This window comes from Aythya fuligula, chromosome 28 (assembly GCF_009819795.1).
Source record: "Aythya fuligula isolate bAytFul2 chromosome 28, bAytFul2.pri, whole genome shotgun sequence".
In the NCBI taxonomy this organism is placed as follows: Eukaryota; Metazoa; Chordata; class Aves; order Anseriformes; family Anatidae; genus Aythya; species Aythya fuligula.
Window position 1 is genome coordinate 3,051,624 of NC_045586.1, and position 12,010 is coordinate 3,063,633.

The 12,010-nt window shown below is 63.0% G+C and overlaps 3 protein-coding genes across 4 annotated transcripts; 1 reads left to right on the forward strand and 2 right to left on the reverse strand.

Annotated features, from left to right (window-relative positions):
• Window positions 1–152: 152 nt before the first annotated feature.
• MLLT11 (MLLT11 transcription factor 7 cofactor) lies at window positions 153–4,113 on the reverse strand. The gene is made up of 2 exons (XM_032204389.1): window positions 3,866–4,113; window positions 153–2,938 (listed from the first exon to the last, which is right to left on the reverse strand). The coding sequence occupies exon 2, from the start codon at window positions 2,929–2,931 to the stop codon at window positions 2,671–2,673; it is 261 nt and encodes an 86-aa protein (XP_032060280.1). The 5' UTR covers window positions 2,932–2,938; window positions 3,866–4,113; the 3' UTR covers window positions 153–2,670.
• A 920-nt stretch (window positions 4,114–5,033) lies between these two features.
• CDC42SE1 (CDC42 small effector 1) lies at window positions 5,034–8,117 on the forward strand. 2 transcript variants are annotated; one of them, XM_032204405.1, is made up of 5 exons: window positions 5,040–5,157; window positions 6,347–6,536; window positions 6,622–6,732; window positions 6,922–6,996; window positions 7,133–8,117. In XM_032204405.1, exons 2-4 carry the CDS (start codon window positions 6,483–6,485, stop codon window positions 6,991–6,993), a joined length of 237 nt encoding a protein of 78 aa, XP_032060296.1. In that variant the 5' UTR covers window positions 5,040–5,157; window positions 6,347–6,482; the 3' UTR covers window positions 6,994–6,996; window positions 7,133–8,117. The 2 variants fall into 2 exon arrangements, with proteins under 2 accessions (XP_032060295.1, XP_032060296.1); XM_032204404.1 differs by lacking the exon at window positions 6,922–6,996 and having other exon boundaries at window positions 5,034–5,157.
• Window positions 8,118–8,650: 533 nt separating this feature from the next.
• PRUNE1 (prune exopolyphosphatase 1) lies at window positions 8,651–11,939 on the reverse strand. Its single transcript, XM_032204461.1, has 8 exons — window positions 11,636–11,939; window positions 10,832–10,936; window positions 10,553–10,758; window positions 10,164–10,342; window positions 9,938–10,096; window positions 9,737–9,831; window positions 9,496–9,654; window positions 8,651–9,322 (listed from the first exon to the last, which is right to left on the reverse strand). The coding sequence occupies exons 1-8, from the start codon at window positions 11,672–11,674 to the stop codon at window positions 9,002–9,004; spliced, it is 1,263 nt and encodes a 420-aa protein (XP_032060352.1). The 5' UTR covers window positions 11,675–11,939; the 3' UTR covers window positions 8,651–9,001.
• Window positions 11,940–12,010: the final 71 nt, after the last annotated feature.

The window sequence follows — 12,010 nt, forward strand, 5'->3', positions numbered from 1 at the left end:
AGAGCTGTAGAAAAAGCTAAAATCTTTTGTTCTGAGAGGCTAAGGAATGCCAGGCATTTAAAGGCACAGCAAAAGCACCGTGTCTGAAAACGCCCTGCTTGGCTCCCGCCATGAACTGCTGGATAGGAAAGGATCAAACCCTGATGCAACACTCACACAAGAGGACATTCAGCCTTTATTAACAGTTGTTAAAGGCAGCATAGTAAAGCAGCGGTGACAGATTGCCAGGTACAGCAACTGTTTACAGTCTGGGGCCTTGGGGTAAACCAGGGCACTTTGAAATACTGAAAAACAAAACCAAATATACTTCCATGGGGGTAATCAAGGGCAAGTGGTGGGTGAGTACAGCAGGTAGAGGTCAGAAAACATTGGCTTGTGAAGGCAAATCAGGTGTTACCTGCCTTGTACTTTTTATTTGATTCTGTTTCTTTCAGATGGATATAAGACACAAATTGGGCATTACAGAAGGCTGGACACAAACGCCAGGTCTCGCGTGGGAGCCGTTTGCTGGACCAGACTCGTTTGGTACAGCATGGATGCTGTTGGGGCTAGAGGTGAAACGTTCCCTGCTTTTGGTTGCTGCCAGACTTGACCCTGCTGTGCTGTGCACCACGGCTGTCTTTGCTCAAACTCAGCACCCAGTACGGGTTATCAGGGACAGACAGGCACTTGTTTATCTGCCCCATGCTTATGGAGTACGTGGGCTTGAGCAGGACAGCTTGGTGGGGAACATAAGTGCACATTTCTAGGCAGTCTTATGGGCTTTGAAGACACGGTGCCACGTCCTGGAGAAATTCTGGGAGTTTCTCCTCACTGCTGTTTTGCTCTTGGGATCATCGTACGAGAGCGCCATGTGATTTTGATGTTTATTTTATGTTTTTAGAGGGTTTCTTTCTCTTCTTGGCGCCTGTTCAAGGTGCGCTGAGCACACACCTGCCAAGCCTGCCTCTCCACCAGGGTGTGCCCTCCCTGCAGCGATCACAGCGGGCTTTTGGCTGCTTGGGCTGTAAGATGGTCCTGGCCAGCACCCGCATGTCTTCCTCCTCCCCGACACATGCCCCTAAACTCCTGGTCCAAAACCCGAGTGTCCAAAAGCTGTTAGCCGGCTCGCAGCCTGGCTCATGCCAACACCCACGGGTCACACATTGGAGCGGGGCTGAGGAGACCTTTTGCCAGGAGAAAGCGGGGCTTGGTCAAAGTGCAGGTATTTGAGGGAAACTGGTACATCGTGCTGACGTTTTGTTTGGAAGAAAGAATAAGCACTGGAGTGGAGCAACCCCCCAGTGGTGAATGTTCTGCTGCACACTCCTTAGAGAGGGGTGTTCCCATTCTCAGTTTCAAAGGCCTTTTTCATTGCACTCATATATATACGAACGTGTGCGCCTGTGCACAAATCCCGAAATCAACGATGATCGCTGTAAGTTGAAAAAATATTTTGTTCCAGCCTAAAGAATAAACTTACTTTTTCACAGATTCATTTCATAGGTGATTTCCAAAGCTTTTCTTCAAGTTTGATTTTTTTGGGGGGAGATGGTGTCAAAATAGTCAAATGTCCCGGGGAAACAGAAAAACTTGTTCCTACAAGCCCTCTTGCACCCATACAATATTGATGTAAACAGTTCTGCCAGGTGCAGGGGACCCAGCAATAGGCCTCTAATTTAGCATTCTTTCCAATTTCCAGCATCCAAAAAAAAAAAACAAAAAAAAAAAAACAAAAAACAAACAAAAAAAAGTTTTGTCCAAGGCTACATGTTACTGTTTCAGTTATCAGCTCACAGGAAAGACTTAAAACAATTTAATGGCAAATTACTGACAGAACTCGATTCCAGTCTACCTGGGTTTTTAAGTGTCCGCAGGACTGTGTACGTTTTTAAACCATTTTATTTTAAATACCTCTCCTGTGGTTTTCACAGCTTGGAGCACAGAAATCACACAGCTTTGCACAGGGGAATTTACATTTTTCACCTCTGCCAGCAGGATGGGTAATTCCTGGAAGTGACAGGAGACCAGCTCTCCATAATGGAGAGCATGATTTTGCCAATATTTGCCTCTTTTTGGTGCCTTTTCAGCACTCGGGCTGCCTCTGGCCACCTGCCCCTGAACTCTTAAGACAATTTGGGGATGTTCCACATCACTACTTCACCAGGATCCGCTACAATTTCACAAAATGCCCCGTGGAACCACATCGAACCCCGAAAGCACATCCAAAAAGACAGAGCCTTCATGTTAGCTCTCCCAGAAAACAATCTTGGAAAATAAAAATGCGTAAAAGCCAAAGTGATTCAGGATTTGTGATTTTTTTTCCCCGCTTCAAGATGGCACTGAGAAATAAACCTGGGCCCACGGAGCAGGCATGCGAAAGCTGACCCCAAAGCCAACCCGGCGTCAGGGCCAGGCTCCTGCTGGAAGCCACGCAGTGGCTCCTGCTTGCCCCAGGCTTGCTCCGCTGCGATGCTTTCCGAAGGAAGAAGTGGAGCGAGGAGGCACAAGGCGAGGCCGAGGCTTGGCAGAGAGGATGCCGCCACCCGCCAGCAGGGCCGGGGCGAGCTGTGGGGTTCGACAGCAACGCTGAAAAGCGCCCAGAGACAAAGAAACGACACCGGACAGAACCAACGAAACCAAACCCTGGCATGCCTAGCGGGGAGGAGGGAGGGGGGTGAGGGGAGGATGTCAGATGAGGTCGAAATCGAAGGAGCTGATGCTGGCGATGGGAGCTCTCCAGAAGTTGAAGCTGTTGAAGGGCAGCAGGCTGTCCTCCTCGGCAGAGCTGCCCTGGGCAGCCGCCTCCCGCGGCCCCGGGAGCTTGGCGCGGGGCGCGTAGAGGGGCCCCTCGCCCAGCCCCAGCCCCTCCAGCTCCGCCAGCTCCAGCCGCGGGATCGGCATCCTCCAGTAGATGAAGGAGTCGTACTGGTTGCTGATGGTGTCCAGCATCGTCAGGCTGCGAAGGGGGGAGAGGAGGAGGAACGCCCTGGGGTGGCCGCCCCAAAGCTGCCAACGCTCACGGGCGCTGTGGTGTTGGCCAAATCCCACCCCAGAATCAACCTGATGGGGAGGGGAGCCCGTCCTAAGCATAGGAATTCCCCAGGGAATCCCCACCTGGCACCTTGGGTGTTTTGGCAAGGTGGGGGGGGGGACAGGAAAAAACGGAGACTTTTTGGGGCAAGGAGGGGCTGCCCCCCCCATCCATTCCCACAGCAGGGACAGGAGCCAGGACCCGAGAGGAGCCCTTTCTGACAAAAGGGTCTCGCCCCTTCCCTGCGCACAAAGCCGAAGGCATTGCCGTACCCTGGGGGTGCACAGCCAACCCCCCCCCGAAGGGTTCAAACCCACCGGCTGACCTGAAGGAGCCTCCTGCTCCCACCCGTGCTCCCATTTTATGCCCTGAATCCTGCAGAATGACTCAGGCGTACCTCGAACCCAGCCCCCCCCCGGCCCAGCCCTGCAGCAAGGGGCGACTGCCTGCTAAATTTAAGCTCCCCCATCGAACTCGGAGGCTATGAAAGGCTCCTGTGTCACCCCCGAGGAAGGTGAGCCGCAGTGGTTTTAAATAGCCTCCTCCTCAATGGGAACATCTCCGGGCGCCTCCTGCCCCTGCTATTTTGCGGTGACAGCAGCAGCGTGGACAACGGGCTTAAAGCCCCGAAGGGAGGTGACGGAAGAGCAATCAAAATCACAAAATCTGCTCTGAAAAGGGCAATGGATGCGAGATAAGCCCCCCGCACCGTGTGTTGCCCAGAAAAGTCGGGTGGGTGGGCGCAGCGTGCTCAGCGCTGCCCTTCGCCTCATCCCCGCTGCTCACCCCAAAAATCCTGGGGTCCCCACCCGCGCCCTTCCAGCACCCCCAGCCCTTTGCTGCCGTCCCTACCTGCACGGGGAAGGAGGGCTGGAGGCCGGCCGCTCTTTGTGCCGACAGCCGCACCGCACCGCAGCGTCGCTTTTGTCTGCTGGCGCGCCCGGGTCTGCAATGCAGCCCCTCGCAGCGCCCGCCGTGGGGGGGCCGTGGGCAGATGAGTCAGCAGCCCCCACCCGCGCTGGGATGGACGGACGGATGCGGACGGACAGACGCGGAGGCGGTGGCGGAGGCGCAGGAGGCGGCTGGGGATACGCTGGGCGTGCGGCGGGGACATGGCCCACCTGCCACGGCCCGGCCCTGTGGCCACCAGCTCATGGCCTGGGGGGGGGGCAGCGCCCCGGTTTGCAGCCCCCCCCCCACCCTGGCTGAGGTTCTGTGCACGAGGCGAGGGGGTGCCCGGCACCCCCAGAGCGAGGGCTGCGGGCTGGCAGCTTGCAGGTGAGCGTGGGATGGGGGCCCGGGGGTGCCCGTGTCCCACCCAGGGTTTTGCAGTGCTGCCGGTGGTGGCACAAGATGCAAAATGTCAGGGTTTTGTCCCAAACCGGCCCGCGGGCTGGAAATGGGTGCGAAAGGAGGCAAGTGGCCGTTCGCACCGAACCCCGGCCCCTGTCTAGGGCGGGTTGGAGGGGCCGCTTCCAACGCAGCTGGGGGCACCTGGCCGGGACCCCGGCCCCTGCGGGATTTGGCCCGGGGGGCTGCGGGGGCAACGGGCACCGTGCAGGCTGAGGAGCCCGGTGTGGACGCGATGCGGTGCCCGGGCCAGCCCGGGGGGGCTTCCAGGGCTTTGCTCCCTCGAGGGGCATCCGTGGAAAAAAAGGGGGGGCTCAGGGCTGGCAAACGGACCCCCGGGGTGCAGCGGGACCCCGAGCCCTGCTCCCCACTGAGCCCCCCACAGCCGCCGAGGCTCAGGACCCCCGGCCCTGGCGGTGCCCCCCGGCTGCACTGAGCCCCGGTCGGGGGTCCCGCGGCTTCACGGGGCACCCCCAGTCCCGGCCCCCCCCATCCCAGCAGCACCCCCAGAGCCCCCCAGGCACCGCTGAGCCCCAGAAGCGGCCCCCAGGAGCTCTCCGGTCCCCTCCCGGTCCCCTCCCGGTTCCCCCGCCCCGTTCCTCGTGCCCCCCCCCCTCCCCCCGCCCCCGGCTCCTGCAATGCTGCCGCCGTCCAGGGTGGGAGCTGTGCTCCGGGCTGGGCCGGGCCGTGCCGGGCGCTGGGGGAGCGCCGCGTCCTGCAGCCGCCGGGGCCTCTCCGAGCCGGGCTCCGGGAACCGGCACCGCCCCGGGACCCCGCAGCGGCACCGAGCGCAGGTAACGGGGCTGCTGCCGGGACCACGGCCCCGCGGGGGACGGGGGGGATGGATGGGGGGGGGGGGGAGACCCTGCGGAAGCCCCCCCCGAAAAAAAAGCGGCGGGGGCGGGAGCGGGGGGTGGGGTGAGGATCCGGTACCGGAGCTGGGGTGCGGCCCCCGGGGTCCCCCCCCCCCAACCCTCCCCCAACGTAGCACGGGGGCACCCCCGGGGAGCTGGGGGGGGGAGGCCCGGCCCGGCCCGGCCCCGCTGCGGCCCAGCGCCCCGGGGCGGCTCCGGGCGGCTTCCCCCCCCCCCCCTCGGTGCCTCCCGGTGCCCCCCGGTGCCCCCCACCCCCTGTGCGGGCCGAGACCGGGCCCAGCTCACGGCGGGGGCGGCCCCGGGCACCCCGCGGGGAGGCTGAGCCCCCCCCCCCCCCCCTTCACTGGGGGCCTCTCCCCCGGCACCAGGGACCCCCGCCTTGGGCTCGGGGCTGGGGGCGGCCCCCCCCGGGGCTGGGGAGCTGCGGGGGGGGGGGCTCCCTGCGGGCTGCCCCCGCCCTGGGCCCGGAGGCTTCGCTTTCGCTCCTGCGGCCTTCGGCCTCGCTCGGCCGCCGCCGGCTGCTCCTGGGGAGTGGGTCCGTGGCCCCCTCCCACACAACCCCCCCCCCAGTTCTGCCCCTCTTCCCGGGGCCGTTTTGCTGTATTATCCGTGCTGTGTCCCCCCCCCCCCCCCCCCCCCCGCCGTCTGCTCTTGGAGCTGAAGCGGAAGAGCTCAACCTCCGGCCCCTTTTCGGAAGGGCTGCGGATATTTATAGCTGCCTTGCTCAGGGGCTGGGATTTGCAGCGGCTCCCCGTACCCCCCCGCAGCATCCCCACGTGCATCCTGCGCCGGGGGGGGCACAGGGGACAGATCTCAACCTGGCCACGGGGCAGCTCCTCCAGGGTCCTTCGTGATGCCTGTGGGTCTCTGCTCTGAGGGTTGAAGAGTTGGTTTGTAGGGGGGGGGCAGGACTGCAGTTCTTCCCCCTTCAAGCTCGCAGCTCCTTTCCACACCGTGCCTCAGTTTCCCCACTCTGCCACATCACCTGGCAGCAGCTGTCAGCCAGGGACTGATCCTGCCCCCCCGTCCCTGACACCACCATCTCGTGTCCCCCACTGAGCTGTGACTTGCGGACAAATCCTTCTCCCCTCCTCCGTCACCCCCCCAGGTACCTCTCTGCCATCTTGGCCACCCTGAGCAGGTGCCGTGGGCCCCCCCCGCCCATCCCCATGGAGTGAGAGCGCTCAGGGGTCTCTGAGCTGGCACAGTCCCCTGCGGGAGGGAAGCTGGAAGGCGCCGCCAACATGAGTGACTTCTGGCACAAGCTGGGCTGCTGCGTTGTAGAGAAGCCACAGCCAGTGAGTAGCTGCGGGCCGGGGGTGGGGAGCTTGGTGTTGCAGAGCCGGGGGTGCCAGGGGACTGATGGCCTTCATCCCCCTGCAGAAGAAGAGGAGGAGACGGATTGATCGCTCCATGATCGGCGAGCCCATGAACTTCGTGCACCTGACACACATCGGCTCCGGAGACATGGCTGCGGGCGAAGGCCTGCCCATGGTACGCCATCCGCATGCCGGGTTGGGCTGCTGGCCTGGGGGGATCGTGGCTGGGCGGTGGGTCTCATGGCTGGGGTGACGGCTCTCCAGGGTGGTCTGTAGGGGCCTTCTGCTTGGGAGGTGATGGTGTGTCCCGGGTGGGTGCCAGGTCTCGCAGCGGCGGTGACGCTTCTCTGCCCCATCCCTGCAGACAGGCGCTGTCCAAGAGATGAGGTCCAAGGGTGGACGGGAGCGACAGTGGACCAGCTCCCGGGTGTTGTAGCATGTGAGTACGTGACCATTTGGGGAGTCAGGCGTGCAGGTGGCCACAGCAACCTGCTGTCACCATCCAAGGCACTGCAGCTAATTAACACTCCACCGCTTGTGCAGTTTTGTAACCCAACATCTCTTGAACTTTGCAGATTCCTGGCTATTTAAGCCCAGACTTGAACTGCCTGATCCCCACACCGGAGGAAAAGCCAACCTCGGGCGCTTTATTCCCGCAGTAACTTATGCAGACCAAGCCTCGTGCCTGTCCTGGTGGCTCTGGGTTGTCCCCCACGAATCCCTCCTTCCCCGAGGCACTGGGCCGGTGATGGTGACACGGGGAGGGAGCGAGGCCACCCCGCACCCAGCTGGGATTGCAGCCCAAAGGACGCCACCACCCACCTGCAGCGCACTGGGAGCTGCCAGGCGCAGTCAAGATGTGCCAAATCCTACCGCTTTCCCTTTTTTCCACAACCTGAACAGCACCGGTGTCTCCCATGGGCCCCTCTTGGCACTGGCCTCAGTTCCTCAGTTTTCCTGGGGAATGGGGACGAGGCCAGTTCTGCTTTAGGGGCAGACCCAGAACAGCGTTAAAGACCTCAGCATTTCGGTGTCTCACAGGCAGCGGCTCAGCTCTGACACCGCCACAGAGCCTGTGTTTCCTCCAGCCTTCCGCTGGCATCGCCACCGCCAGCAAACCTCTGCCTTCCTTCTTTTTTAGGATATTTTTTAAGCTTGAAAACCACCTAGGCAGCCTCTGCCATCACTACCGGGCTTTGACCGGCATTGTCTGAGGCAGGACGGGGCCTGACCCAGCTGCTCCCCCTGGAAAGAGGGACTGGCTCGGGCTCCTGAATCTAGGCGCACGTGTATATAGTTCAAATAGCGCCAGGATTAAATATTAAAGAGCACGTGCTGGGAGCTGCGGCTGGCTGTCAGAGGGTTTCCCCTTCACCATGCTTCAGGTGACACAGGGATGCTCCTGTGCAGGGCCGGGCTCTCCCAGCCCAGCAGCGTGCCCAGTGCTTGCAAGCGAGCGCAGATGCTTGATTCAGTTTTTAACCCCACAGAAAACTCACCGGGAAAAACACACCTTTGAAATAAAACCTTCTGCTGGCCCAAGACGGGCGTCCGCGGGCTGCCAGGATCTCCTCACCATTCTGCTGCTGGCGGGACCCAGACAGGGTGAGGGGTGCTGGGGGGGGCACCAGGCAGGTGCGTCGGCTTTGGGGGGTGCCGGTCCCACCTTCCTCTGTCCCTGGGGATGTCCTCATCCTGCCGTTCCTCACTCAGGTCCAGGCTATCCCAACCGCTGCCACCCTTATCACTGTCACCTGCTGAGAGGCCTGGAACCCTTGTGGCAGACCCTGGGGACCCTGTGAACGGTGGCCCTGGGGGGTGGCTCCAGTGGTGGTGGGTGGCTCACCCCGGCTGGTTCAGCTGCATTTGCAGCCGGCAAAGCCCCTAGGCACGATGGGTTCCCTCCCACCAGGCTGGATGCAGGGGCTTGGCTGCACTGAGTGCCTGACACATGGGGTGGCTTTTGGGGACAAAATGTTCTCCAGAATTCCCCTAACCCAGCTCAGCCCAAGAACAGGGGCTCTGCCTCCAGGAGGCCTGTGCTGGGTACGTGGGCCCTTGGATCCCCCTGAAGAAGAGCCAGGAGCCAAGAGTGGAAGGAGAGGGAAATTTAATCCTCAGATTGTGGATAACAGTCCTGAGCCAGTTGTGTCCACACCCAGCAATCCAGCCAGGGCCTCAGCAAGCACTCGTGCCCCCCACGGCCCCAGAAAGGGCCAGGAGGAGAAGAGCTATTAAAACCCCAGAGACTTTGTTAACCAAGTGCTGCCCCACTCCTCATGGGCCCCACGGCGCTGACTCCCACGCAGCGGGGGCAAATGGCATCAGGGAGGGGGCTGCAGCAGTGAGCAGAGCTCAGCTGGAGGAGGCTGCAGCTTGCCCGTGCTGGGGGTGCAACGTCCGTGGCAGCACCCCGAGCGGGCACTGCAGGTGCCGGGGACCCCTCACTTGTCAGGGTCAGGGGGCTGCTCGGCAGCCATGCGGCTGACCCGCTCCAGCACAGCCTGGGGGCAGAGAGGGGGCACGGCTTGTGCCAGTGGGCTCTCATCCACCAGGCTGTTCATGGGGGTGGGCGGCGGGGCTGTGTCCTCCTCCAGCCCCGCCGTGGCCCCCAGCCCTCCAAGCGCAGCCCGGAGGATGGGCAGCACTTTCTTGCGTGAAGCCAGCGCGTTGCCCTGGGCGTAGGCGCTGACACAGGACCAGGGGCTGGGCAGGGGCTGGAGATGCAGGGATGGCGCCGTGGCCTCCTCCAGCACCTGGCAAACCTGGAAGGCACAGCACGGTGTCTGGGGCACGCTGGGCACCTCTGATCCTCCGTTCCCCTGAATCGGGGGTCTTTGGGGTGAATGTGTGTGGAAGACACCCCCCTCCATGCATCCTCTCCCACCAGAGCCTTCTGCTAGGGGTGGGTGGGTTTGGGGGTCCCCACTCTGCTCACCATGCTCCGCAGGGCCTCGCGCTGGCTGTACACCGCCAGCTGCCGTGTGGGCTCGTAGCGCTCGTTAAAGGAGACCGTCATGGCCACCAGCCCAGCATAGCCCCGAGCCTGGCAGAAAGCTTCCAGGTCCTGCAGCAAGTTGGGGCGGTGCAGGAAGGTCTGGAGGAAGACAGATGCTGGTGTTGCCCCGCTGTGCCTGCTGAACTGCCCCGTGCCTCAGTTTCCCCTCACTGAGCCTCACCTCTAGGTCTATGTAGATACCACTGATGGCGAGGACCAGTTCATCATTGGAGAGGGTTTTGAGGTCCTTCCGCAGCATCTGCTCTGTTGTCAGCTCTGGCAGGTGAGAGGGGCTGAGCATGAGCCCTCTGGATGTGTCCTGGTGCCCCAGGGGAACTGTTTATCCCCAGACACTGAGCACTGGTGACACACGTGTACAGACCTGAAACATCAAACTTGGCCGCTTGCAGGGCTTCATAGATGGTATTGTGGGCTGGCAGCTCAGGGAACCTCGACTCGAGCAGGGAGATGCATGCCACATCCCGGGGTGTCACCTTGCCAGCTGCAGGGCTCAGGTTCACAGAGTCCAGCAGGATGGTGCCTGGGGGATGGAGACCATCAGCGCGTGGGATCAGAGCCCCGTGCTGGGTGACAGGGCCTGGCCTCACCGTGCAGCAGCGCGGCTGTGACCCGGTCCAGCACGCCTGGGGGTCCCTGGGCAATCCGTTCTGTCACCAGTGTGGCGCAGGAGCCCACCAGCTCCACTGTGAACTGGCAGCTGGGCACTCGCTCCAGTGGCCGGTGGTCCAGCACATCCACCACGGCCTCCTCCAGGGCTGCGTCAGTGCTGGTGGGTGAGATGGGGATGGTGAGAGCTCTGGCGTGCACCTGCCATGCACCACTGTCAGCAGAGCCCCTCTGCCCCTCTCCTCCTGCCATAAAAATACCCCAGAAGGGAAGGGGACAGGTTTTACCCAACCTGAGCCAAAAATCAAGCCCTTCAAGCGTGGGAGAAATGAGGCGGTGGGCTGTGTCCGCGTCCCAGCCCGGTGCTCACCTTGGCAGGACGTGGTGGTCAACCAGAGTCAGGGACAGCAGCCCAGCCTGGTGCAGCCCAGCCAGGTCAATCTCATCGCGGAAGATGAGGGCGGTTTCCGCAATGCCCTGCTCCCGCAGCAGGAACGTTGTCTCCGTGCGGAGGGCGAAGTCTGAGCGCGGGATGTTCAGCACGGGGATGAAGGCGGCTTTGGGTGGCGAGGAGGTCTACAAGGGGTTCAGCACCCAGTGAGGCATCCCCCGAGGCCCCGGCCACCCAGCAGCGCGCAGGCACCCTCACCTTTGCCAGGAAATACGCCAGGGCCAGGGCAGACACGGCTGAGTCCAGGTCGCAGGCCTCATTGCCCATCACCACGTGCACCTCTTGGCGGCACCGGACGTGTTCCTGCCAGGGTGAGAGACATCAGCCCTGCCGGGGCCACGCGTCCCCTCCGATATCCCCAAAAGCTCCTGAAGGACATCGACTCGATGCACACCTTCAGCACCAGAGCTGTTGGCTGCCTCACCCAACACCCAGCACCTCACAGCTACAGCTGGCAGCAGCTGGCTTCCAGCAGACTCTGCAGCAGGCAAGAGGCTTGGTCAGGGGAGGTTGAGGTGGGCAATGAGGAGCCATTTCTGCTCAGACAGAGCAGGCAGGCGTTGGGACGGGTTGCCCGGGGAGGTGGGGGAGTCCCCGTCCCTGGGGGGGCTCAAGGAGAGGTTGGGGCTGGTGCTTGGGGACAGGGTTCAGGGGGTGACATGGTTTAGGGGGAAGGCTGGCCCAGGTGAGCTCGGAGGGCTTTTCCAACCCTAACGATTCGATTCCACTCTGCCCTGTTCTTTGCCTTTAGCTCTGCTCCGTGCACCGCCCCTGCCCGAGACGCTCCCCAAATTCTGCCTCTGAGCTGGGCAGGAGGAGAGGGCCCTGGGCCGGGTCGCGGCGGGGCCGGGGCCGTACCCGGGCCGCGGGCGGGGCGGCTCCCAGGCAAGGGACCGGGGGGCCCTCGCCGCCGCTCCCCCTGTGTCCCCCCCGGCCCCACGCCCCCCCTGTGCCTGCCCCGGTCCCCCCGTTTTCCCCCCCCCGGCCTCGCGTGTCCCCTACCTGCAGGGCCGCTCGCCGCCCCTCCACGAACCGCTCCATTGCGGCGGCGGCGGCCGCGAGGACCCGGCTCCCCCCCCGCACCACGGCCCGGTACGGCCCGGTACAGCCCGGTACGGCCCCGAGGGCGGGGCGGCCGCTCCGCGCTGGCTGCCGGGACAGACGGGACGGCCCCGCGGGGGGGGGGGGGGGGGCGCCCCCGGGCCCGCCTTAGGCCGAGGCTCGAGGCCCGGTCCCGGTCCCGGCTCTGCTCGCGGGCCCGCGGCCGCCTTCCTTTCCCTTCCCTTCCTTTCCCTTCCCTTCCCCGTCCCCTTCGCCCGGCCCGGCCCTGCCCGGCCCCGCGGTGGTTCCTTCGCCGCTCCCTCCCCCCCCCCGCCC